Source organism: Engystomops pustulosus, chromosome 1 (genome assembly GCF_040894005.1).
Source record: "Engystomops pustulosus chromosome 1, aEngPut4.maternal, whole genome shotgun sequence".
Lineage (NCBI taxonomy): Eukaryota > Metazoa > Chordata > Amphibia > Anura > Leptodactylidae > Engystomops > Engystomops pustulosus.
Window position 1 is genome coordinate 158,971,417 of NC_092411.1, and position 25,609 is coordinate 158,997,025.

General features: G+C 39.3%; 1 protein-coding gene across 3 annotated transcripts in view; it reads left to right on the forward strand.

The window, feature by feature from the left end:
• Positions 1-24,837, forward strand: part of TJP3 (tight junction protein 3) — a 45,943-nt gene extending 21,106 nt beyond the window's left edge. For 2 of the 3 annotated variants that reach the window (XM_072113020.1, XM_072113028.1), the window contains exons 2-21: positions 1,433-1,489; positions 4,826-4,950; positions 5,148-5,250; positions 5,746-6,319; positions 6,427-6,530; positions 6,650-6,818; positions 7,395-7,494; positions 7,595-7,656; positions 7,871-7,955; positions 9,635-9,791; positions 15,622-15,730; positions 15,815-16,034; positions 16,122-16,309; positions 19,453-19,548; positions 20,104-20,174; positions 21,580-21,790; positions 21,900-22,000; positions 22,072-22,437; positions 22,734-22,774; positions 24,633-24,837. In XM_072113020.1, coding sequence (XP_071969121.1) covers positions 1,442-1,489; positions 4,826-4,950; positions 5,148-5,250; positions 5,746-6,319; positions 6,427-6,530; positions 6,650-6,818; positions 7,395-7,494; positions 7,595-7,656; positions 7,871-7,955; positions 9,635-9,791; positions 15,622-15,730; positions 15,815-16,034; positions 16,122-16,309; positions 19,453-19,548; positions 20,104-20,174; positions 21,580-21,790; positions 21,900-22,000; positions 22,072-22,437; positions 22,734-22,774; positions 24,633-24,735 — 3,033 coding nt within the window. In that variant the 5' untranslated portion in view covers positions 1,433-1,441 and the 3' untranslated portion in view covers positions 24,736-24,837. Of the gene's footprint in view, positions 1-885; positions 1,011-1,432; positions 1,490-4,825; positions 4,951-5,147; positions 5,251-5,745; positions 6,320-6,426; positions 6,531-6,649; positions 6,819-7,394; positions 7,495-7,594; positions 7,657-7,870; positions 7,956-9,634; positions 9,792-15,621; positions 15,731-15,814; positions 16,035-16,121; positions 16,310-19,452; positions 19,549-20,103; positions 20,175-21,579; positions 21,791-21,899; positions 22,001-22,071; positions 22,438-22,733; positions 22,775-24,632 lie in introns of those variants that run through there. The other variant, XM_072113012.1, reaches the window with a different exon arrangement.
• The last annotated feature ends 772 nt before the right edge of the window (positions 24,838-25,609 follow it).

Sequence of the window (25,609 nt, forward strand, 5' to 3'; positions counted from 1 at the left end):
GTTATTAGCAGCCAGAAGATGGCAAAACGAAGAATTGTTTTTTGTACAGGAGGTTTTAATTTTTGTAAATGTATGAAAACATTGTAAAAAAACCTATACAAATATCATATCTCCATGATCGTACTAACCCCAAAGAATGAAGTACACATGTCATTTGGGGGGCTTAGTGAAAGACGTAAAATCCAAGCCCACTAGAAAATGGTGCAAATGCGTTTTTTTTTTTTCATTTTCACTGCATTGATTTTTTTTTTTCCCGCTTCCCAGTACACGGCATGGAATATTAGATACAGTCACTGTGAATTGACTGAAAACAAGCCCATAAACAGCTCTTTACATGAAAAAAATCAAAAAAGTTATAGATTTTTGAATTGGGGAGTGAAAAATGAAAACGCAAAAAACAAAAAAGGTCTGGTCCTTAAGGGGTTAATGTATTGCGAGTTCTCCCTTTTATCAGCCACCATAGGCTACAGCAAAGTAAACCGGAACCAATCCTTGACACATATCAATCACTGATAACCTTGACTTGTATAAGCTGGAGTGGTCCTTTAACTGCAATGCATAATGTTACATAATAACTATACTGTAGAATATCATACATAACTGTCCAAAAGAAAACTTTTGATCTCTGTATTAATCAAAAAGGCTTCTGGTTTTAATGATTTTATCCTATCAGTATAGGTAAATGTAAAGCTTCTGTATGACCTAACCTAGTGTGTCTGAGAAGTGACTAACCACATAGACATGTCACTATAGCCCTAGGAAGACACCTTATCCCTCCTTATTTACTGTGTTTTCCACCTGCTTCCCGTCCTGATTCCCCGCCTTCTTAATATGCCTTCCTGTGTCACTGTGGGAGGGCACTTTTGGGAGAAAAACAGCAGTGCACAGGTGAGCCTGGAAGAAGCCCTCCCGCCCTCCCCCAGTGTAGCTGTGCTGACCCCTGTGTACAGCATCACGCAGGCTGTCAGCACTATTTGCTTGAGGTTTCGGGCATGGCTGTAAGGTTTCAGGTACGTAATATAAGAAGCAAGTAGCATGTAATAGAAAGTATATTGTTCATAGCACAGGTCGTGACATAACATTGTGTGTTTATTTGCTGTATATATTATTTCAGCTTCTTTTTATGCAGTTTTTCTCACCATTTTTTAGTAAATTAAGCATCTTTCTGTGTAGTTTTCTCTCTGGTTTAAAGAGGTAACTGCTCTTAATAATATAATACCATCAGTTTACAGTTGTTATGGGGTATGGGCTTTAAGCAAAGTATGAGAAGGTTTTCCCACAATTGTATGTGATAATAATGAAGGAATATTACAGGAAGATAGATCATGCCCTTCCTTGTATTTTATTTCGTTTATGATGAAACTGTATTGCAAGTATGTAGCGAAGTACAGCTCGCCTCTCTGAATGGGTATTGTATTACTTTTCTTACCAGGTGTCTGAAATGGAGGAGATGACCATATGGGAGCAGTATACAGTCACACTGAACAGGGTGAGTTTGCTCTTCTCATAATATTTTAGACGGTGAGATTTTGTTGTCTTGTACACTGCTTTATGGAGATCATTAGTTGTGCCTGAACCACCACTCACCCTTACAAGGTTAAGATGCCTTCACCTTGGAGCACATGACAATACAAAATGATGCTGTGACATCCCAGTGAAACAGGTGATGGCCATTCCCCATGGGTTCTAGTCTCTTACAGGTTTGTACACATAATGGCAGTCACTTTTTCCACTGGGGTATATTGTTTTCATCCAGGCTGTGTTCACACCTTTTGTTTAAATTGTTTAGAAATGCAACATGTGAACATGGCCTTAAAGGGTTTTTCCTTCCAAAATTATAATTGAATGAGCTGTCTGTTGTAATGAAGCTGAATTGTTTTCCCTGAGGCCACCTTTTAAATGCCAGTGATTTGATCTTTTCTAGTCATTTCATTTTATTTACATATCATGGATATTCCGGCATTACAAAATTAGGTTTATTTATTTTTTTTTATTTTTTTTTGTGTGTGTGTGTCCATAACCTGAACAGGACAGATGAAACAATGAAGATCCCTAATGAATAGAAGCAAAATGTTAATAACTATTATTTTACTGAATGCATAATCTGCTCTGTTATACTTGCTTCTACAAGTATACATAAAGTACTGCGGCAGAAATACCAGGCGTAGGTCAAACCACCTAGTGTCAACAGGATTGTGATAAATAGTTATGTAGCTAGGTAGTTATGTATAGATAGCATTGACTAATTTTCTAACTACAGATCCCAAGTTACAGCCTTTTAGACTTGTATTTGTTATTCCACAAAAGCTGTCTATATATTTTAAGTAGCTGTCTTTCTATTATATATATGTGTACATATATCTATTTATTGGGCTATGTCACAAATGCAGATATTCAATGTGTAGAGGGTGATAAACCCCTACAAGGCATCTTTGGGGATCACTTATGTCCCTTTGGAAGAAAATGATAAGGCATGTTGAAATCCATCACATTCAATCCTTTGTTCTCATAAGATTTGCAAAAACAAACTTTAGCTGGGTCCTACTAATTCTAAGGTGATTAGTTGCTATAAGGCTTTGTTCAGTGCCAAGTGTTGAATATGTGATGAGAATGCTCCCAGCATATACCAAGTGTTTATCTATAAAGGCCTTGATGTATGACAAAAGATGGCATTTCTATAATTTCCTAAATTGTAAAACACTTTAAAATCTCCTGTATGCACAAGCCAAAAAATGGTAAGGGTCCTAAACCCAGAAATCGTAGTTTGACTATATATGAGGCATGAATGGTGCCCCCATATGCTTTTTGCACCTTTTCTGTTGTTTTTTTTCATTAAACGGCTGTAAATTTTTTAGTTAGTCACTACCTAAGCCTGAACTGGAAGAATAGATGGTGGGTGTGTCTGATGCTTTGACAGCTACTTTACAGAAGTATTTGGCTATTTTAGGAGGGACCCAAAAGAAATTAAACCAAACATTGATTAAAGGGATACTGTCACTAGATTTTACCCCATTAAGACAATACCCACTTCAGGTAGGATAGGAAATATTATTATATATACAGGCGGTCCCCTACTTAAGGACACCCGACTTACAGACAACCCATAGTTACAGACGGACCCCTCTGCCCACTGTGACCTCTGGTGAAGCTCTCTGGATGCTTTGCTATAGTCCCAGATTGCAATAATCAGCTTAAAAGTGTCTGTAATGAAGGTTTATTGAGAATCCTTGGTCCCATTACAGCAAACAAAATTAAACTCCAATTGTTACTGGGGCAAAAAAAAATTTGTCTGGATCTACAATTATAAAATATACAGTTTCGACTTACATACAAATTCAACTTAAGAACAAACCTATGGACCCTATCTTGTACATAACCCGGGGACTGCCTGTATATGTATATATATATAATATATATATATATATATATATATATATTTTACACACATATATTTATTTTTATTATTTATTTATTTTATTTTTTTTTAAATTCCCTCTTTTTTTTGTGCATTTTCACCAATTTGTCATATTTTGCCAGTGGTGAGTCATGTTTAGAGGCAACCGGGAAATTGTGACTTCAGACACCTTTATCTTTGATTCTATAGGACAGTGATGGCGAACCTTTTAGCGGCCGAGTGCCCAAACTGAACCCAAAACCCCCCTTATTTATCACGAGGTGCCAACTAAAAATTAAAGCAGTAACTTATTGCTCCCTGTTAAACAACTTTCAATCATATTGGCCTCCTGAGAACAGCAACACTGTAGAAAGATGGAAAATTTACATCACTTCTTTTCAGTGTACCTCTGTACACAGAGAATCATGGGGCCAGCAGGAGGTTCTCCAAAGATAATTCAGCCCTGTCTACTCATTCCCCCTCTATCTACAGTCCCAAGTAGCGAAGGAAGTATCAAAATATGACTGAAAGCAGCATCTTTTAAGTTGCTTGGAACTACAGGAAGATTCTTTGAGTCCTGTCTGGTGTGCTGGGACGATGGACCGGGTGCCCACAAAAAGGGCTCGGAGTGCCGCCTCTGGCACCCGTGCCATAGGTTCGCCATCACTGCTATAGGACCTACAAACAAATAATGCATCTTGTGACCTTTTAAGCTACCACAAATGGGGCCGAACAGAAAGCATATATGTTGGCTATTTAAGCCTGATAAATTGTCATATTATGATATTTGGGTGGAGGGATGGTTTAACTTGCCATTTGAGACCTTATTATGTTTCCGGTGTGCATCTGTTGCGTTTTTCATTAGTAGCTGGGTATCAATATATTTATTTGTAAGCCATAAAAATGATAAAGCAGGGACACTTGCTCAAAGATCCAGGCACCATGAGCATGGTAATCTTCTCATATTTGTTACACATGGCCCCTTTCCTTAAATAGAAGCCTGTAGGGCTCTAGTGGTAATGTCCTTTTGCTCGTTATTACAATGAGCAGAGTCAGTCTCCTTCCCCTTCCTGCTGCTGCTGGTTTACATAGGCGGAGCGGAGGAGGGAGAGAGCAGAGGGAGGCTTATTGTAACAGCCTGTAAAGCTGCAGCACTGAGGGGCTCTGGAAACACCCACCGTAGCACCTCAGGTTCAAAAGCATCATTTTAAAAGTTAATTTTTGAAGGAGAGAAGCCATGGATAACAAATATAAGAACATAGCCACATTCATGGTGCCTGGATCTATGCGTAAGTGTCCCTGGCTTGATTTTCATGGTAGATTTCCTTTAAATAATTGCCATAGTTTTGCTTACATTTATTTTCACTATTTATTATATTCACTGTATTGAACAGAATGTGATTTCTTTTATAACCTGCCATCTGTCTATAGGACGCTCGGAGAGGATTTGGTATTGCTGTCTCTGGAGGCAGAGATCGACCATCAAGAACAGATGGAGATAACTCTGTCATTGTGTCAGATGTTGTACGCAGTGGGCCTGCTGATGGTAGATTACAGTAGGTCTTTTTCTATATTACCGACAAACTTTGTAATGGTTGAAAGGTCTACCAATAGAGGGAATGACAGGACTGGGTGATTGACAATCTCTCAAAGCTTTAGCTAGAATAGGCACATGTTCTTGTTCTCACAATTCCACGTTAAGTTTTCCCTCTTAATTTTGCTCTGATCTAACTATAAAATTTGGATTCTGCAGGACCAGAGATCGCATAGTAATGGTGAATGGTGTATCTATGGAAAATGTGACTTCATCTTTTGCAATACACACTCTGAAATCCTGTGCCAAAACTGCCAATGTGGTAAGCAACCATTTCTTTCCATCGTGTATGTTTAGGCATGTTTATGAAAATATCACTTAATCTTTTTTCACTGAAGACTGCAGTGTGATTGGTTTACTGGCTGCAAAGTTAGTTCTGTTGGAAAGTTTTGATAAATGTGGGGGTTACCTTGCCTATATTAACTGGATTTCAATAGTGTCTTTCCCTTTGTGCTAATTGTAAGCATGTTAGCCATATTGACTGACTTCTGACTTATACACTGAATATAATTACTATTTAGTGCATTGGGCAATGACTATGGTTTGTCACTTTGGTCTGGAAGTCAATATTATTCATTATAAATAAATATATAGTGAAATAATAATAATAATTCTTTATATAGCGCACACATATTACGCAGCGCAGCACAAAGCATGTCAAATTGGTCATATATAATATATATATATATATATATATATATATAATATTAGATTTCTGTCAAATCTTTTATATACCCTATTTGTGTTCCTGCTACAGACAGTAAAACGACCACGAAAAATTCAAATTCCTGTGAGCAACTCTATGCCAGCCTCTACGGGACCCTTGCGAACAACAAACTCCTCAGACCGCTTATCTGAATCCTATGTTAGGGACGAAGAATACCAGCCAGAGTCTCCTGTAGAGTGGAGAGAAAGATATGCAAGCTCCAGCAGAGAGCCCAATGAGGATACTGCACAGGGCTACGAAGGAGATTCTTCTAGTGGAAGGAGCTCTGCGGGCTCTCGCACACCATCTTCATACCGTGCCAGACATCGCCGAACGCGGGATGGGGGAAGCGACATAGGAAATTATTCAAGGAGGAGGACTGGTAAAGAGAGATATGCCTCTGGCAGTGATATGAGGGCTTCCAGTAGAATGAAGGACAATGGTAGTGTGCTGGAGGGTTCTGCAAGTGAGGCAGGAGACTACTCAAGGAGGGGATCGGGCAGCGAGCCAGAGGAAAGAGATCATAATGGCTTACAGCTGGTGTCTGGGTTCAAACGCCTTCCCATTCAGGATGTACCATCCAAACCTGTTAAAACTGTACTGGTGAAACGTGTGGAAAATCAAGGTATGCTGCAGGCATGTGCAATGTATAATAGTTAATTCTCTACTATTAATATTAGTGCATTTGTTTTACTGTACTATGTTTCTTTCTCATTTACATTTCCCTTACAGAATATGGCTTGAAGCTGGGCAGTCAGATATTCATTAAACATATTACAGAGACTGGTCTGGCAGCTCAGGAAAAATCTCTCCAGGAGGGCGACCTCATTCTCAAGGTTATTGACTCCTCGCTTACCCTTTTCACCCTCCTGCTTCTCTCGCTAACTTGCTTTAATCTTTGTTTCTGTTTGGGCTTTTCACTTTAAAATAAAGTATATTTTCTATAAATTTCCAGATAAATGGTGTGGCTAGTGAGAATATGTCTTTGGTAGACACACGCCGGCTAATTGAGAAGTCAAAGGGCAAACTTACTCTCACTGTTTTGAGGGATAATCGGCAGTTCCTGGTCAACATTCCAGAAGTAAGGGACAGTGAGAGTGAAGATAGGAGCTCCATCCCAGATGGTAAGTGGTTGTATACATCCTACATATGTACTATAACAGAATACATGTCAGATAAATACTTTAGACAAGAAGCATTGTACAGAATTTGGAAATCATCCTCACAGTAAATGCTAATCATATCACAGGAAATTGACAAAATATTGGTGTTTTAAAAAAAGTAACTACATACATTTTTCAAAGTCTGTTGGGACTCTCCGCAACTCCAAGAATCATGGGTGTAGGTCCCCTGAAGTCTCACATTTGAAGGCCCTATGATAGAAGAAACAATGATCTACGGGAATCTGTTTTATATTTTAAAATGGTTGTGACAAGTATACATTCTGAGGATAGACATAACCATATAATGCTGGGAGGAGAGGTTCCACCATCTATATGGAGGTTGTGTAAGTTCTGTAAGTGAGCTGCCACTCCTTCTCAATGGGACAATCAGATTTAGGTGTCTTTGTCTGCAGCTGATAACAGATAATTCATAGATTTCAGGTGGCCAGCCAGTGTCTACAGCAGCTTGATACATTTTCAGTTGCCACAATTTTTATGTCAGACCATTAAGTGTAACTTTATTTTTCATTATAACAGATATTTCTGAGATGAGCTCAGATCCACCACCTTCTCATCCTCCCCCTCCCCCGACTGGACCAACCCATAGGAGCTCCTCTGAGAGTCTTGAAAACCCTGCGTAAGAGCCATTGGATATAGCCTTTAAAAATGCTTATTTGTTGTTTTTTTGTTTGGAGCCATTTTTTTTTATCTCTTTTTGTGTATTTTATGTTTTGCAGGGAGAGTAATTCATTTAATGGAGCACCAAGCCCACAGATAGAGACAGTAGAACTGGAAAATGGTAAGACGCCATGGTCTCTGATGTACTACTGTTGTAGGTATCTATTGTATTTGTACTCATCATGGAATGTAATGTCGCTGGTCTTTTCCATCATACATTATTAGTGTCGTTTCAATACCTGGTTTTGGTTCATAGTAACCAATTCAAAAATCAGCGCTAATGTGAGAGCTGTTCATGAGTATTTTAGTGCTTCCTAATTTGTTTTACTTTTCAGTTAACAGTGAACCTCCAATGGATACCAAATACAGGGAAGAAATTGAGCCACCTATGGCCAAGGACATTGATGACCTAAGAGTCGGGTATAGTATATTTTGTTTTCCTTCTAAATGGCGCACATTTATTTAACCCCTTAACAACCCATACAGTTGCTGTGCCAGGAACCCTCACCATAACAGGGTCTGGGATGTATACAGATCCAGTAATTTTCTATTATACCTCAATATTTCTAGATTGGTGACCAAATCCCTTAGGAGTCAAGTAAAAAAATCACCACATCCCAAAATGCTCAGTCTATCATAATATAACAATGATTATTCCCGCTGGTGAATCCCGTAACCAAAAATGGGTCCAAATTTCAGAATCTCCACTTTTTCACCGTTTCACAACACATAATGATTGAAATCAATTAAAAATTTATCAAAAGTTCATATATTCCCAAAAATAATAGCACTGAAAAATGTCAGTTCATCCTGCAAAAAATGACACAGATCTTTGCACCAAAGTATGAAAGTTATTGGTGTTAAAGTTTCGTTGTTTCACCATATTCTGTTTGTATAAAAGATATACATTTTATAAATGTACTAAAACATAATAAAAACTATATAAATCTCTCTGATCGTACAAACCCAAAGAGTAAAGTAGAGCCGTCATTTGGAGCGCACAGTGAAAGTTGTGCCATTTTCTTAGAGGCATCATATTTACAACAGTGGATTTTTGTCATTTTTGTCTTCTTTCCAGCCTTTCGCAATAAATATTTAATACTGCCACTTGCACAGATAACAAGCCCTCATACAAACTAAAATAATAAAATAAACAAAAAATTATGGCTCTTGGAAGGTGGGGAGTGAAAAATGGAAACACAAAAAAGGTTTGCAGTAATTCTGGTTAAAGGGTTAAGTTCATTCACTTTCTTTACTCATTATTAAAATGTTACAAACAGGAAACAAGTCCAAATGTAGAAAAACCTCAAACTATTTAAGGATACATATAAACGCATTAAGAACAAATGCATGAATAAAGAAACAAAATAATGACCACTATCAATGTACGGAAACTCACAAACACTCATATATAAGCCAAAAAGTAGGAGAAATTTATGGAAAATAATTATATAGTGTGACATTTCGAAAATAAAAAAAATACTTTATATTCTAATATAAACATAACATGAGTAGAAAAACAATAAATACATAATATATAGCCTTTAAATCCACAATGAATAGAAATATTTCCCATTAAGTTAAGCTTCTGTTCCTATGTGAGACTCATGCATGGCACTATGAAAGTTTTATATTGTAAATAATTTTGGACCTAATGGGTTTTAACTTCCTACCCTGATGTCTATATACTGTAATTCAATTGGCATATTGTCTGGGTGTTCTTTACCAGGGCAGGTAACTGGAGGGCATGAATGGGGCTGTGAACTACCTAAATCTTGTACCAGGAAGTGGTGCAGGCTACAGTGCAATTCTGTGCCAGGCAGGACCTGGCTTAGAACTGCCCTGCTGGGTATATCGGGAGGTCAGAGCCTCTCATTATATGCGTTGCATTCCTCTTTCAATGTCCCTCAAATCCAAGCATTCTTTTAGTAGATTTGGGGCCTTCAGGAAAATACAAATACTTTGTGTAAAATAATGTTAAAACAAATGTTAGTTCACATTTGCTATGGAACTGGAAAATGAATAAAGGGGTATTAGAGAACAGGTGGATCATGTCCGTTGCAACCTTGAGTTATTTTTTAAACTACTACTATTTTTAGGTATAGTCCTGATGCACGCCTAGTCCAGTTTCAGAAGGAAAGAAGTATTGGACTTCGCCTTGCTGGAGGAAATGATGTTGGAATATTTGTTGCAGCAGTACAGGAAGGTAGCCCTGCAGCTAGAGAAGGGATGAAAGAGGGTGACCAAATCCTACAGGTGATTGTCTTTCGTAACATTTGATAAATCTGCTCATTCAGCCCTTTATTAAACCTCATTCACATTGTGCAGTCTTTGATCTGTTGAATCAGGGGTATTCTAGTATTTATTTTTTTGCTCACCTATCATGAAGTTATCCCTATATCAGGTTGTCTGAAATCTAACACCTGATACCCCTTCAGTCACAGGAGGTAATCTTCGGCTCACAGCTCCTGGTAGCTGCACGCCCTCGTCAAAGTCCCCCGGCTACTGCGCATGCGCAGTAGTTCCGGCCCCAGAGCCGCGCAGCCGAAGGCAGGGGACCCGGACGAGGGCGCGCAGCTACCAGGAGCTGCGCGCTGAAGTTTACCTACTAGGCGGAGTAACGTGGCTACTGGGGCGTGTAGTAGCCGCGACTAGTAGCCTCATGTCCGGCTACTCCACGCCCCAGTAGCCGCATAAAAAAATTAGCATATAACTGCAATAAAGTTTTATAAAAGACACCCGGGATGTGGGGATTAGCCCAAAAAAGGGCTCTCCTCACGTCCCATCCATCCACCTACCACCCCTTCTACCTTTATAGGTAGAATCGGGGTGGTAGGTTCCCTTTAATGGAGGAAGTTTACATGGTTTTAACATAAATAAAACGGGAGATTTATCAGAATTGTCTGAGAACAGAACTGTTCTAGTTGCCCAAGGCAACCAATCATAGCTCAGCAATAATTTTATAAACTCAAAATAAATAATTTCTTTATTTCATCATTTAAAATTGAGATCGATGCACAGGAGAGGATATGCAGTCCTAGCGCTGCATCCTAGCGCTTCATCTTGCCTATCTTTCACTACGCAGCTATGCATGTCCTCAATCAAAAGGCAGGTGAGGATGCCGAACGGTGTCACTATGTAACACAGTCACACCTGCAACTTAAAAACATTTCATTGGTTTAAAACTTAAAAACCTTGTATTTAGGTTGTCCAATCGCATGCAAGGTGGGCAGATCTTGGTGAACACAGTACCTGACCAATTCCTTTTTAATAGGCGGGTTTCTATCAAAAGTTAAGTTGGACAAGAGAAGAAACGTCTATAATTTGTCCAATCCCATCATGGATTGGAGGACCCTAGACAAGGGGATCCAATCAAAGCTAAAGGTATTCTTTGACTCTCCCTTCGTGTTTATTACTGGATTATATTCCTAGCACAAACGAATATATGTGTCTATGAAGTGATCATAACATTATTCTTTTATTCTTTACATAAAATGGATCGATCCCACCACTTCTATTCCGCCTAAGAATAATAGAATCCTTTGCTAGATCTTATATGAAGGCACTTATGCCTCCTATTGGACAGTCATATTCTTACCGCAAACTCTTATATTATGCAATTCAGAGAACCTTGGGCATACATTTGTTAGGATATTAATTTAAAAAGATAAATGCCATAATGCTTTCACAGTATACCATCCATTTAGACAAGTTTATATACTGATCACAATTAGTACATTCTTAGATTTTAATGGGCAGCATGGCATGGCTACAAGAAGATCCCATCATGGATGGGCGGACCCTTAACAAAAAGGATCCAATCAAAGCTAAAGGTATTCTTTTACTATCGCTACGTGTTCATTCCTGGATTTTATTCCTATCACGTACGAATATATGTGTCTCTAGAAGTGATCATAATTAGTACATTCTTAGATTGTAACGGGCAGCGGGGATGTACGTGTTACAAGACGACTCCCATGTCATTTTTATCATCTAACCCTAGCACTTCCAGAGCTTCTTTTCACATAATCCACCACCCTTCTCTTCAAAATAGACCTATTCAAAGATATAAGAAAGATGAAGCTAAAAAAATGGTTTGCAACACGCAATTCAAAAAAAAGTAAAGATAAGAAAAAGGGAGAAAGTTCCATAAATATAGGTCCATTAGGTTTTTTTGTCCATAATCCCTCCAACTCTGCACTTACTGAATCCGAAGGTACGAAAGAAGGAGAAATATAACCCTTCAAAGGAGGTAATCCATCCCCCTTTATTCCCCCAGTTACACCACGTAGTGGCCTTGATTTATTTCAACAAAGAGTAGTATGAGATGTGAAAGCACTGATACATGATACATGACAAAGAAAATATCTCGGTAAAAGAAAAAGAGGCTATTGAATGGTTAGAAAGTGGCGAAACATGTCGGGGGGGGGGGGGGCTAGTCTGCATTCTACTTTTTTAGATTCAGCAGTGTGCTAAAGCGTTTCGCAATTCAGCGACTACACAAGTTGTATGTGTGATGGAATGATTGGAGACCAACCATAGGGCAAGATATATGAATTTTACTCCCCCCTCCCCTCCTCCCCTTAGCTGGTTGAGGCTATGTATTAGGAGTGATGTTGGGCTTTGAAAGTGCCGTACCATAGCTTACATACAGGAGGCTTGAGGGGTCATATTGGAGTGAGACTACCCAGCTGGGAAACAAATTGATGACCCGGACGGTTCATACATGGACCTATATATAATAGAACTTACTACTATTTTCCCTATATGCCCCACACCGCTCTATCCGCTGTGCACGACTGTCTGTTAGTTTTAAAATTTCACTTATAGTCAAATGATCTCTGATCCATCCCTTTATTTTTAAAGAAAATTAGAAATAAAAGTTAAATTTTATGTGACAAATGGGTGGTACTGTCCCCATAGGACAAACCTTTTTCTCCCTTTGATACTGAACTATACACCCAGTCACTTTGGTCAAATAAGTAGCTTTATTATCTTTCTCGTGATCCCTAGAATGTGCACCTACTGCATATCCTCTCCTCTGTAAAGATAATGGGGGTCATTTACTAAGGGCCCGATTCGCGTTTTCCCGACGTGTTACCCGAATTTTTCCGATTTGCGCCGATTGTACCTGAATTGCCCTGGGATTTTGGCGCACGCGATCGGATTGTGGCGCATCGGCGCCGGCATGCGCGCGACGGAAATCGGGGGGTGTGGCTGAACGAAAACCCGACGTATTCGGAAAAAACGCCGCATTTAAAAAACGAAAAAGTGTCGCTCGGGAAGCGCTTACCTTCACCTGGTCCGAGGTGGTGCATTCCGGCGCGTTGAGATGATTTTCAGCGCAGCAGCGCCACCTGGTGGACGGCGGAGGAACTACATTCATAAATCCCGGCCGGACCCGAATCCTGTGCAGAGAATGCGCCGCTGGATCGCGATTGGGCCGGGTAAGTAAATGTGCCCCAATCTGTGAGTGCCAACTTTTCTTCTCTACTTGCGATGACTATATAAAAACTTTATAAATGGACTCTTGTATAACTTAGGACATTACTGAAGAGACTAGTAAGATGGTCACATCTTAAGGCCTATATTCCCGAAAAAGGACATGCTCCAGCATTAATAATGATGATATTGCCCCTTTGAACAATTCTAGACTATACACTCACCGGCCACTTTATTAGGTACACCTGTCCAACTGCTCGTTAACACTTAATTTCTAATCAGCCAATCACATGGCGGCAACTCAGTGCATTTAGGCATGTAGACATGGTCAAGACAATTTCCTGCAGTTCAAACCGAGCATGGTCCGAAAAAGAAAAAACATCTAGTGAGCGGCAGTTCTGTGGGTGGAAATGCCTTGTTGATGCCAGAGTGGCCACATCGGGTGCCACTTCTTTCAGCTAAGAACAGGAAATTCAGGCTACAATTTGCACAAGCTCATCGAAATTGGACAGTAGAAGATTGGAAAAACCTTGCCTTGTCTGATGAGTCTCGATTTCTGCTGCGACATTCGGATGGTAGGGTCAGAATTTGGCGTCAACAACCTGAAAGCATGGATCCATCCTGCCTTCTATCAACGGTTCAGGCTGGTGGTGGTGGTGTCATGGTGTGGGGAATATTTTCTTGGCACTCTTTGGGCCCCTTGGTACCAATTGAGCAACGCCACAGCCTACCTGAGTATTGTTGCTGACCATGTCCATCCCTTTATGACCCCAATGTACCCAACATCTGATGGCTACTTTCAGCAGGATAATGCGCCATGTCATAAAGCTGGAATCATCTCAGACTGGTTTCTTGATCATGACAATGAGTTCACTGTACACAAATGGCCTCCACAGTCACCAGATCTCAATCCAATAGAGCATCTTTGGGATGTGGTGGAAAGGGAGATTCGCATCATGGATGTGCAGCCGACAAATCTGCGGCAACTGTGTGATGCCATCATGTCAATATGGGCCAAAATCTCTGAGGAATGCTTCCAGCACCTTGTTGAATCTATGCCACGAAGAATTGAGGCAGTTCTGAAGGGGTCCAACCCGTTACTAGCATGGTGTACCTAATAAAGTGGCCGGTGAGTGTATATCAGTGGTGGCGAACCTATGGCACGGGTGCCAGAGGCGGCACTCAGGGCCCTTTCTGTGGGCACCCGGGCCATCGCCCCAGCACACCAGACAGAACTCAAAGAATCTTCCTGCAGTTGCAAGCCACTTAAAAGAGGCTGCTTTCAGACATATTTTGATACTTGCTTCTCTACTTCGAACTGTAGGAATAGGGAGAATGAGTAGACGGGGCCGAATTATCTTTGGAGGATTCTCTGTGTACAGAGGGACACTGGAAAGAAGCTAAAGTGATGCAAATTTTCCATCTTTCTACTGTGTTGCTGTCCTCAGGAGGCCAATCTGATTGAAAGTTGTTGAAAAACAGTGAGCAATAACTTGCTGCTTTAATTTTTGGTTGGCACCTCGCGATAAATAAGGGGGGTTTGGGTTGCAGTTTGGGCACTCGGTCGCTAAAAGGTTTGCCATCACTGCTATATATCAACATCATTTTAGTAGTAGCTGTTTTCATGGGCAACTAGAACAGTTCTGCTCTGACACTGCTGATAAATCTTCCCCAATGTACGGTATTTATATCCATGGTAAGAAATTAATGAAAATTTCCTCCTACAGAATATAGTTTCCAGAACAGCGGTAGTTTTATAGGCCATGCATGTTAGCTAACTTAGTGGAGGTGGCTACCTTGTCATGTTTCTCCTCCAACCAGCTAAACCCCAGACTGTACTATACAGACAACTGTACAGGTGTCTGAATATTTCTAATATGATTCATGTATGATGCAGCTTGATGCAAGCTTAAGCAGCTGTAAGGAGGCGCAGGGAGCTACTCAAGCTTGCATCAAGCTGTATCATACATAAATCAGATAGGACCTTCATGCCTCCAGCCCTCACTTCTTTCCAGCATGATACTTCCGCGCATGCTCAGTACACCAAAACATCATGAGTACTGCGCATGCACAGGATTTTCAAACTAGAGAGTAGTGGCATAGGGCTGGAAGCACAGCGGAGGTCCAATCTGGAGCGCCCCTGAGGAAGTTAGGTGCTTGACTAAATCAAAAAGCTCTCCCGCTTCCTTGATACAAAACATGGGACAAAAAGTTGTTTTTACACCACAGCTACATTGTACATGAACCAAATTGGAAACATTCAGACACCTGTATAGTTATATATAAGCTACTGTTTGGATTTCTTAAGTTGGTTGAAGGTGACAGGTTCCCTTTTTAACAGTCCCAGCAGCATGGTTAAGGATTTAAGCCAAAGGAAAGCACCTAATTGCAAACCGCTCCTTCAGTAACACCTGCTTAACAAGGTGAGGTGCTTTTAAAAAGAATATCAGGGGTATTGTTTCTCCATATGGTGATTGAATGAAGGCATATTTGGAATAGAAATATTGATATTTGAGATGCGTGAATCGCCTATTACAAAACAATACCTGTTGTGACCATTTCTCTGTAAGGTATACTCCAGACTGGTACCAAATGGGTGTTCTCTTGATTCCAGCATGCAACTACTTACTGTTGCCATTTGCAGGTAAATGAAACCAGTTTTCACAACATGACACGTGAAGATGCTGTCCAATATCTGATGAACCTGCCACAGAATGAAGACGTTATAATACTAACACAGGGCAAGGAAGACAGTAAGTTAAGCAATGTGGCTGCATTTTTTATTGTACTTGTGTGTTTTAAAATGTCGGACACACAATATACGCTGTTTCTTTTAGTTTACCGGAAGATGATAAAGTCCAATGTGGGTGATTCCTTCTACATTCGTACACACTTTGAATATGAGGCAGATACACCATCCAGCCTGAGCTTTACTCGGGGTGAGATTTTCCATGTTCTGGACACAATGTACCGTGGGAAGCTAGGGAGTTGGCTTGCTGTACGTGTTGCTCGGGATTTTAACGAGAAGGACAAGGGAATTTTACCAAATCGTAATCGGTAAGAAGTTTGCAACGATAATTACACAACCTTGCCTTTTATTGGTTTTCCAAGTCGATCTTAAAGTTTCCATTCACACTTTCACAGGGCAGAACAGTACGCCAGCTTAGAAAATGTCCTAAAGCAACCATCATCTTCAGGACCACGTGCTGAGTTTTGGAAGCTGAGAGGTCTGAGAGGAGCCAAAAAAATATTAAAGAAAAGTAGAGAGGATTTGTCAGCAATTACGAGCAAAGCAAAGTATCCGCCGTATGAGAAAGTGGTGCTTCGGGAAGGTAAATCACCAATCCATTTTTACTCTCTCTTTTCTAATCATATCTTGTAATACCGTACCCCAAGTAGTTATTCTGCTTCACCTAATGTAAGAAAATAGCAATAACATAAGTACATTTGCCAAGTCTAGACTTTTTTTTTTTGTGAAAGAAAGAAATATTGAATTGTGCAGCTATTAAATATTGTATTAATTATTATTTTATTGCCATGCCTCATAAATGACCTCATTGGTTTGATGATCCGTGTTAAATGCACAGATTTATCGATTTATCGTATATACACTCCTGTATAAGCTGAGTTTTTCAGCACAGAAAATGTGCTGAAAGTCTCACCTCGGCTTATACAGGAGTCAATAAAAAAATAAACTTACATACTCACCTTTCCGGCTCCTCTTCTAAATTCTCTCTGCTGTAACAGCTGGCAGAGGCGTGACCATACACTCTGCTGGTGCACACTATGATGCAGTGGTGTCGCCGCTGATGACATCATAGTATGCGCCTGTTACAGCAAAGAGAAGACAGAAGGGTAGCCGCAGGGAGCCACGTTGCGATTCAGGAAGCCGTGCTAAGCACCAGGGGCGCCGGAAGGTAAGTATGTAAGTTTATTTATTTTTTTTATATCTGCTGGGGAAACTGGGGCTGGCTGGCTACTAAAGGGGGCGGGCTGGCTGTATACTACTGGGAGGCTGTGACCAAAGCATATCCTACCATCGGCTTATACTTAAGTCCAATAGGTTTTTTCAGTTTTTGGTGGTAAAATCAAGGGCCTCGGCTTATACTAGAGTATATACGGTAGTGCTGCTAAAAAAGTATTGATTTATGATGTAGCAAGTTGGTGTGTACATTTTGAGACTCATTAGTGCGATGGGATGGATTTGTAAGGGCTAATAAAAAAAACAAGCAACAAACCAACATTTCCTTGTTTATCAACTAATACTGGTCACCTTTGCACGGATCAAGAACTGGGCATGTGTTGTAGCAAACCCATGAAAAAACCACAGTATATGAAAGCCTTCTACCTCCCCCATCCCACCTCCTTCTTATGTCCAAGGAAAACAAATTACTACCGTTTAATCATTGTTTTTTAGTTGAAAGGAATGGGCTTTGACTCACCCTTCAAGACAATAAACCAGTTGTTTCAGCTTTTTAGATTATGTTTAGGAAAACGGGAAGAAAATCCATAGCATGCTCACAATGAGATGAGCTTGTCATTTTCTGCTTGTTTTCTGTCCACAATATGCACCACAAATCTGCACAAAGTCTGAACCTGGGCTCAAAATGTGCAGTGGCATGATTAGAGTAGACTTGTAGCTCCGTGTGTGAGCCCAATGGCCCCTGAGCTATGTGATGAGTGCAGAGTTCACTCTCTCAATTTGAGATGAAAGCAGCTTCATCAAATTGTAAATAGCCTTTCTCGTTAGGTGTAACTATTGGAAGCACTGGACTGTGACACATTATATTAACTGCAACATCATTGTCCTTCGTCTATTCCACTCCATACCTGCATTGCAAAGCTTTACCCATGGCTAAAAGTTCAAAAGTCAATTGCATGTCATATGACTTGGATGGAGATCAGAATTTTTGTAGAATGTTGATGTGTATAAGAATAAGACTTTTTTGAGGAGGTATGTGAATCTGTTTTTGGCTGGGTTAATGAACTGCTGCTGGTAAATGAATTTCTGTCAGGCCTGTATTATAGAAACGCTTTGCATACTTCCTCCTAACAAAGCTCCCTTAGTCTGACATGATAAACCCAGTCTTTGTATTACTACACTGGGTGCATTGGACCTATTCCACCTTGAATTCCACATAATGTCAGTACAGAGTTAACATGGTCTTGTTATTTCTCACATTCGTTATCACACTTCTTTGTGCAAGGTGAGTTTCTACTGACCAATTTCATCCATGATTTTAGCTAGGGCTCATATTAACAAAAGGGGTTGTCCAGGATCCTGGTTGTAAAGAGAAAGTCCTGTGGTTTCTTTACTTTATACCAAGTACATAATTGTAAATTATACAATGGTTATGTTCAAAGCATCAGCTCAGCCCTATTAACTAGAATGCAACGGTCTGTGATACACAAGTGGATCTCATCAGCTTATCATGACTATTGCAGGGAGACAGGGATTGGCAGGGTTGCCAGATATGGGACCCCCATGAATTTTTCTCTCTTGGTGTTGACGTCTAACTGCCCCCCCCCCCCCCAACATCCTAAAACTGAAAAGTCAAATTACATTAGATACATTTCTCATACTGTGTAGAATTAGTGACATTCCTTTTTTTATTGAAATACCATTTATTCTTCTATATATATGATCATCACTGTATGGTTTTATAAGTTGGCATCTTTTTCCAACCTTATCTACTACGAAACTTTGACTATTATTTGCTATATTTTTATAAACTCCACAAAGAAATGCTATGCAGGCCATTACAGTCTTTGGTCCTAATAAGACTGTAAGGGCCTGCATAATACTTTGGTCTGTATAAGAGATCTGTACATATAAATCAGAGATATAACAAATTATTGTAATTATTACCACCAGGATGAAGGATTGTAAACCAAGCACACTGACATACTGGTTTGTGCCCCCTCTGACAGAAGATGCTCTTCTTCTTGTAGCTTTGTATTTGCTGATGAGTCTTCAGGGCTCCAAGCTCCATTGACATCTATGGAGTCTGGAGCCCCTGAGGCTCACTTGCATAATTTGTGAACCCTTTTCATTGTAAAAACATGGTCCTAAGAAGCTAAAAGAAAAGCAGAACCTGCCAGAGGGGGCACTAACCAGTATGTCATTGTGCTTGGTTTACAATCCTTCATCCTGGTGGTAGATATATATATATATATATATATATATATATATATATATATATATATATATATATATATATATATATATATATATATATATATATATATATATATATATATATATATATATATATAATAAATAAATAAATAGGCGGCACTCCAAAATTAAATATATATAATACTTTTACACTCCAAACATGTTTTCATTTCTCTCTCGTTATAGATATATATAATAAGTATTCAATCTTTTACACACCTTCCTGCCCTTTTCTTTTCCATCTTTTCTCTTATTACACGTATATTTGTTTATTTTTAATGTAAATGTTTTCTGCAGCAAGCTTCAAAAGACCAGTTGTAATCCTCGGTCCTATATCAGACATTGCGCATATGAAGCTTTGTGCCGAGATGCCACAGGAGTTTGAATCTGCAGGTAAGTTTGTGCTGGAAATAACTAGATTTAATTTCCAATGCAATATGGCTGTGGCCATGTGAGGCAAACACACTAACGAATTTCTGCAAAAAAAAAGGAACTTTTCTGTCCCTTCCATCCCTCCCCCTCTTCTATTTTCCCCTTTTAACCCCACTCCCCTCTCTCTCTCCCCATATAATTTAAAATTTGTATTATTGCATTTTTAATTGCATCTGTGCGCTCTTGTTATCCTGGGGGTTCTTCGGGATCATTAATTCCCTGTATTGTATAATTCGGTTTAAACCCAATAAACATTTTATGTAAAAAAAAATATTGTACAGAAAAGGTTAATATTTCCGGTATTAACTTATTGCTGCAGGTTTAACACTCTACAGATTACTTTGTCCTTCAGGTTTTTGTTAGAGCAAGTGACTTAAATTTGTAACTCTCATCCAGTATGTTGCCACCATATGCTGGGTCAACTTGCTGTCATTACTGCCAATGTAGCCTCAACTTTTATCTCTATTGGAAAATGCATGGTGCAGGACAATCACTGGAAGTCTTTTCTGTTTGCAGACAGTGTTTCACGAGATGAAGGTGGTTCCAAAGTCATCAAACTGCAGCTTGTGAAAGAGATTGCAGAACGGGTGAGAAGTTTGATGGAACTTGTGTGTCTGATAAGAATATTCAGATGTTGTGGTTAGACTTCTAATTGCAATGAAAAATGTGTCCTAAGACGCTAGTATTAAAGGGGTTTTCCAGGAATGTTTAACTTATAATATCGGTGGCCTGTCCTATAAATGCTGCACACTCTTTTATTGTTTAGCACATATGCACATACACAGTATACTGGTTAATATGTTGGTAGTCTCTTTTTCTGGTCCTCAACCAATCAAGACTTTTACATGTTACATTAGAAAGTTTACTAAAAACTCTCAATTGTTTACAAAAACTTATCTATGTTTCATTTTAATTTAATGTCATGGGTGTTTTTTTTGAGAAATTAAAGTTATAACTAGTATAAAAATATATTCTAAAATGAATCTGCACACCAGCAAGGTAAATGTATTGCACTCTGTAGTCCTCTGTTGTAAACTTGTACTATTGTTAATGTTCAGCAGCTCATTGTAGCTGTAGAGGTCAGATACGCCCTAACCACATGATCCTATATATACTGTATATTCGGTACCAAAGAACCCTCCCGTAACTAGCAGTTGGTTCATATAAATGACATATTTTGTACAATATGGGTAAGTAAAAAAAAAAATGTAGCCATGAGGGTATTTTGTTTCAATGCAAAACTATTGCCTATAACACATGAGCAATATACTACTAATTCAGTTTTGTCAGGCCATGGCATTTGTGTTCTTTTTTGAAACACAATGCAAAGGATCTTCACGGTACCCCTTGGTTCATAAATCACATAAATCTTGCTCAACTTATTTACATACAGTTGATCCTGCGCTAGATCTCCTGTGGTCATGGTTTCATAGAAACTTGTCCTCAATCCTGTCTGATTGGAACACCTTTCCTCAGCCACTCTTAGGATTTGGGCATCATCACTATAACCAAGCAGAGGTGCAGAGCACATTTAAAGGTCCAAGGCTGGATCACATTTGTGGACCATGGGGCAATTGAAGTGAACCTAATTACAGGTTCCCATAGCCATTTAAATACAAATCCCCATTCTGCTTTTATAATTAACATTACTGCTTCCACTTACTTTTAAATGCTGATAAAAGTATTCCTGGTTCCCTGCCAGAAAACTGCATCTAGCCATCATCATTATTTGCAGACTGCTCTCACAACTCCACTTCCTGCAAACAGGAGCGGAGCAGGTAGGAAGAAGTAGAGTTGTACGAGCAGTCTGCAGATAATGATTGACTTTTTTTTTTTAACTTCGATAATTACTTTAAAATATTTTTTTTTTAAATTGTTAACAAAGAGTTATTTATATTACGTTTAGTTGCATTCATCCAATTAATTGGATAAAAACTATTTCAATGGTAAAATTCTTTGTTCTTAAAGCTAAAAGATTCCATTATTCTTTAGAATAAACATGCACTCTTGGACATTACACCTGCGGCTGTGGAACGCTTAAATTATGTGCAGTTCTACCCAATTGTGGTTTTCTGCAACCCAGAAAACAGACAAGGGGTAAAGGCAATGCGACAATGGCTTCTTCCAGAATCCAAAAAGAGTTCACGGCGTTTGTATGCTCAAGCTGTGAAACTGCGCAAGAACAGTTCTCATCTTTTTACAGGTGACCTCATTTTTCTTTCTCCCTTCTTCATGTTGTCTTGTATTGCTATCATTATATTATCTATTTATGTAATATATTTATTTATGAATGATTGTTTTTTTTTTTTAAGCCACCATTAACTTGAGTGGAGCCAGTGACTCATGGCTTCCCAGCTTGAAAGAGATTATCAGAACAGAGCAAGCAAGACCCATATGGACTACTGAGGAAAAGGTAACATTTTTAGACTAGAGCAACACTTGCCGTTTCATTTGAGAGATCTAAAAGGTATTATAATTTTTCAGGCGGAGACTGCAGTTAATGAACCTCTGGATCTTATGAATGGCTCAGCAGTTGGGTCTACAGACTACCTGAGCTGTGACAGCCGTGCCAACAGTGACTATGAGGAGACTGATGGTGAAGGTGGTGCTTACACTGATCAGGAGCTGGAAGAAGAATTTGATGAACCTGCACTCGCCCGATCTTCGGAACCAGTTGTTGAGCATTCTCCTTCTTACCATGGCGTTGGCACGCCTTATGATTCTTCATACAACTACAAAGGCCAATCATCTATTGAAACTTCTTCTTACCATGAAAACCAGTCACCGACTGAACCGTCTTCTTATTACCAAGGTCAATCACTATCTCCAAGTGCTTACAGCCCTCCAAAGGTAAGCATTATTATATTTTGTCACCTTTTGACTTAAGCAATCAAACTTTAATAGTGAATAAGGAAAAGGAGAAAAGCTTTTTCCCTATGTTGAAATTGGTGGACTGTAAAGTCACAAATTAATTAGAGCCTGATGTATTATGAAATGCTGAACTAAAAACTTAGATCTCCAAATAAGCAACCAAAAATAAAAAGTTTAACTGGAGGTGTCTCATACAGGATCTGTTTGTATAATCATGTGTGAGCAGTTTAGTTTTATACAATACCTGTTAAATGTATTATTCCTTTATGTTGCAGGAAGCAGCTATGCAACCCCGTCCTCAGTGGAATCAAAGCAGGTACCATAGAATAACATATGTAAAAGCACTTATTTTATTCTCATCCCTGTGATTCTCTTATATACAAATTAGCTAAAGTAGTTTCAAGAAACATTAACATCACATAGTTGGGGTTTGATCAGTATTTGTATGCCAAAACCAGAAGTGAACCTACAAAGAGAAAAGGTATGAATGATCTGTTTCAGTTTTGGGTTACAAATACCGATGAAAATTACACACGAAATCCTGACCATGTGCAGATACCCTAATGGAGATTTCTAAATGCTGGTCTAGTGAATACGCCAGGCTCCTTAATAGGCTTGACACATAGGACTAGTTCTATGGAGTCCTAAGTAAATTTGCACATTGATGGGTACATGACTAATTTGCATAATGTAGGGGTTCAGCTCACTGGTGAGAGCAAAGACAGTTCACAGAAGCACAGAGACAAACTTATAGTTCCAAAACTGGTGCATCTTCCAGTCTTTATTAGCGGTTGCAGTCACAGGCCCAATATTTTGTAAAAACAAAATACAAACAAAAGACCTGCTCATCTGAGCCCTAGTGAACACGGTAGGTTTCCTTAACTACTAAACACACAAAACTCTCTCCGTGGTAATCTGTACCTTGGGTTTGCTTGTGTGCTTCCTCCCAGCATAACTATGTCTAGAGAAGAGACCTTCCCATGGTACAGACAGGTTATAAAGCCCTGGTCCAGGTGCAGGCTAAAACTGAGACCGTCTACATCAAACAGAAATCTTAATAAATTATAGTCTATTGTGCTTTACACATGTATTTCACTGTGCCTTGATCTGATCAAAGAAAAAAAATGCAATGTGCACTACACTAAGCAGTGGTGCCTGAAAGAAAACTGATGACAATAGGCAGCCAACCTAGTATGGGCAGATTTTCACAAATATGTTTTAGTCCCTTGATGACCGTCATATCGGGTTTTTGCGGTGGCAATTTAAGGGTGCTTCTACTGAAGCGCCTCCTTTCTACATCAGTGCGTCAGAAGCAGACCACAGGACCTAGTGTCTTGCTAGTGCCAGGCTGTGTCATCACAGCCCAGACCCAGCACTAACTCAGCGGATCAAAAAACGCAAGGTTGAGGATGACTGCGGCAAGTTAGTGTAATGCCCCTGGATCAGAACCCACCTTGTGAGCTTATCGGGTGATCTGGCCTCTGTCTGCCGAATTCTGCCTCCTGACAAGACCCAGCTGTAACTAACTGAACATGCTTCAGCATGCTCAGTTACTTACATTACATTACACTGAAATGTATATGTATATTGCTGTGTTTAAGGCCTTAAACAAGCGATTGGATGAATGCTTGTTCAAGCCCAAGTGTGGGAAAAAATAAAAAAAATTAAGGTAAAAATTAATTTTATAATAATAAATAAATAAGTTAGAAGTCCACTAATCACCACAGTTGCATATAAAAAACAAAGTATATAAAACTCCAAAACACAAAAAAAGTACATATTTGGTATCGCTTTGTCTGTATTAATCTGTACAATAAATCAAAAGCAATATTGAACTCGCACAGTGAATGGCAGAAATAAAAACGTGAAAAAAAACTTGCCGTAATATATATTCATCAAATACACTGACAAAAAAGGTTAAAATAATACGACTAAAAAGAAGAACTCTTTTTGCGAAAAATAAGCCCTCAACCAAAAAGTTGAATACAGCCTCTGAGCCAGGGAGAAACAGTTGGATCTCAGCCTTGGTTTTGGGTTATTTTTATTATTTTTGGAGGTAAAATGAGAAATCGCTTTACCTCAAAATCAATACAGTAAAAGACCTCTGGTGTCACAATTTAACAAAAATGTTATAAAAATGTTTTATATGCAAAATAACTGATTGTCTTCTGCAGGGAATATGAGCATGACGCACTGCGCAAAAAATTTAATCGGGCAAGAAGTTCCAGCTCAGAGGATGAAGAGTACAGCTGGGGTGGACCAGCCACAGACCTGTAAATCTAACAGCTAAATTCTTATATACTACAATTAAATGCTGTCTAAGATAGTTTCATTTGGAACAAACCACTTTCATATTCTACATATTTTTGTTTTTGCAGCATGTAAAATAAATAGTTTTTTTTTTTCATATGTGTCCATTTATTGGTTTCAGCTAACTAAAAGTAGGAATCCAAACAAGATGTCCTAAAAAATGGTTGACCACTTCATGCTGGACCGACCATTGGACATTTAAATATTTAGACTGTTTTGATCCAATAACCACTTCAGGGCAGATAGAGTAGCACCTATTCACTTTTGCCAGATTTGTTGTAGACAGTCCTTTTTTTTCCCTTTTTAATTAGATTTTTTTTTTTCGGAAAGCCCCTGAAAAAATTCAGTAAAAAATCTGCTTTATGTAAATTCCCCTTTACTTTTGGTCCATTTTGGAACTACCGTATATACTTGTGTAGAAGCCAAGTTTTTCAGCACAAAAAATGTGCTGAAAAACGTCCCCTCGGCTTATACACGAGTCAATACGTGCTGAAAAAACTTAAAAAATACTTAAAAAATAATAAACTTATATACCCACCCTCCGGTGGCCCGATGTGCAGCGCTGCTCCCCCGATGTCCGTACGGGTCCTCTTCTGGCTTCCGCGCCCGTCTTCTGTAAGATCGTGCTGGGTGGCGCCATTGCACTCTCCCGGGCGGCGCCTAGTATGACGTCAGCAGCGGCGCGTCATACTATGCGCCTGTTGGCCGGGAGAGAGCAATGGCGGCACCCAGCACGATCTTACAGAAGACGGGCGCGGAAGTCAGAAGAGGAGCAGCGGTGCACATCGGGGCCACCGGAGGGTGAGTATATAAGTTAATTTTTTTTTTTTTTTAATGGGGG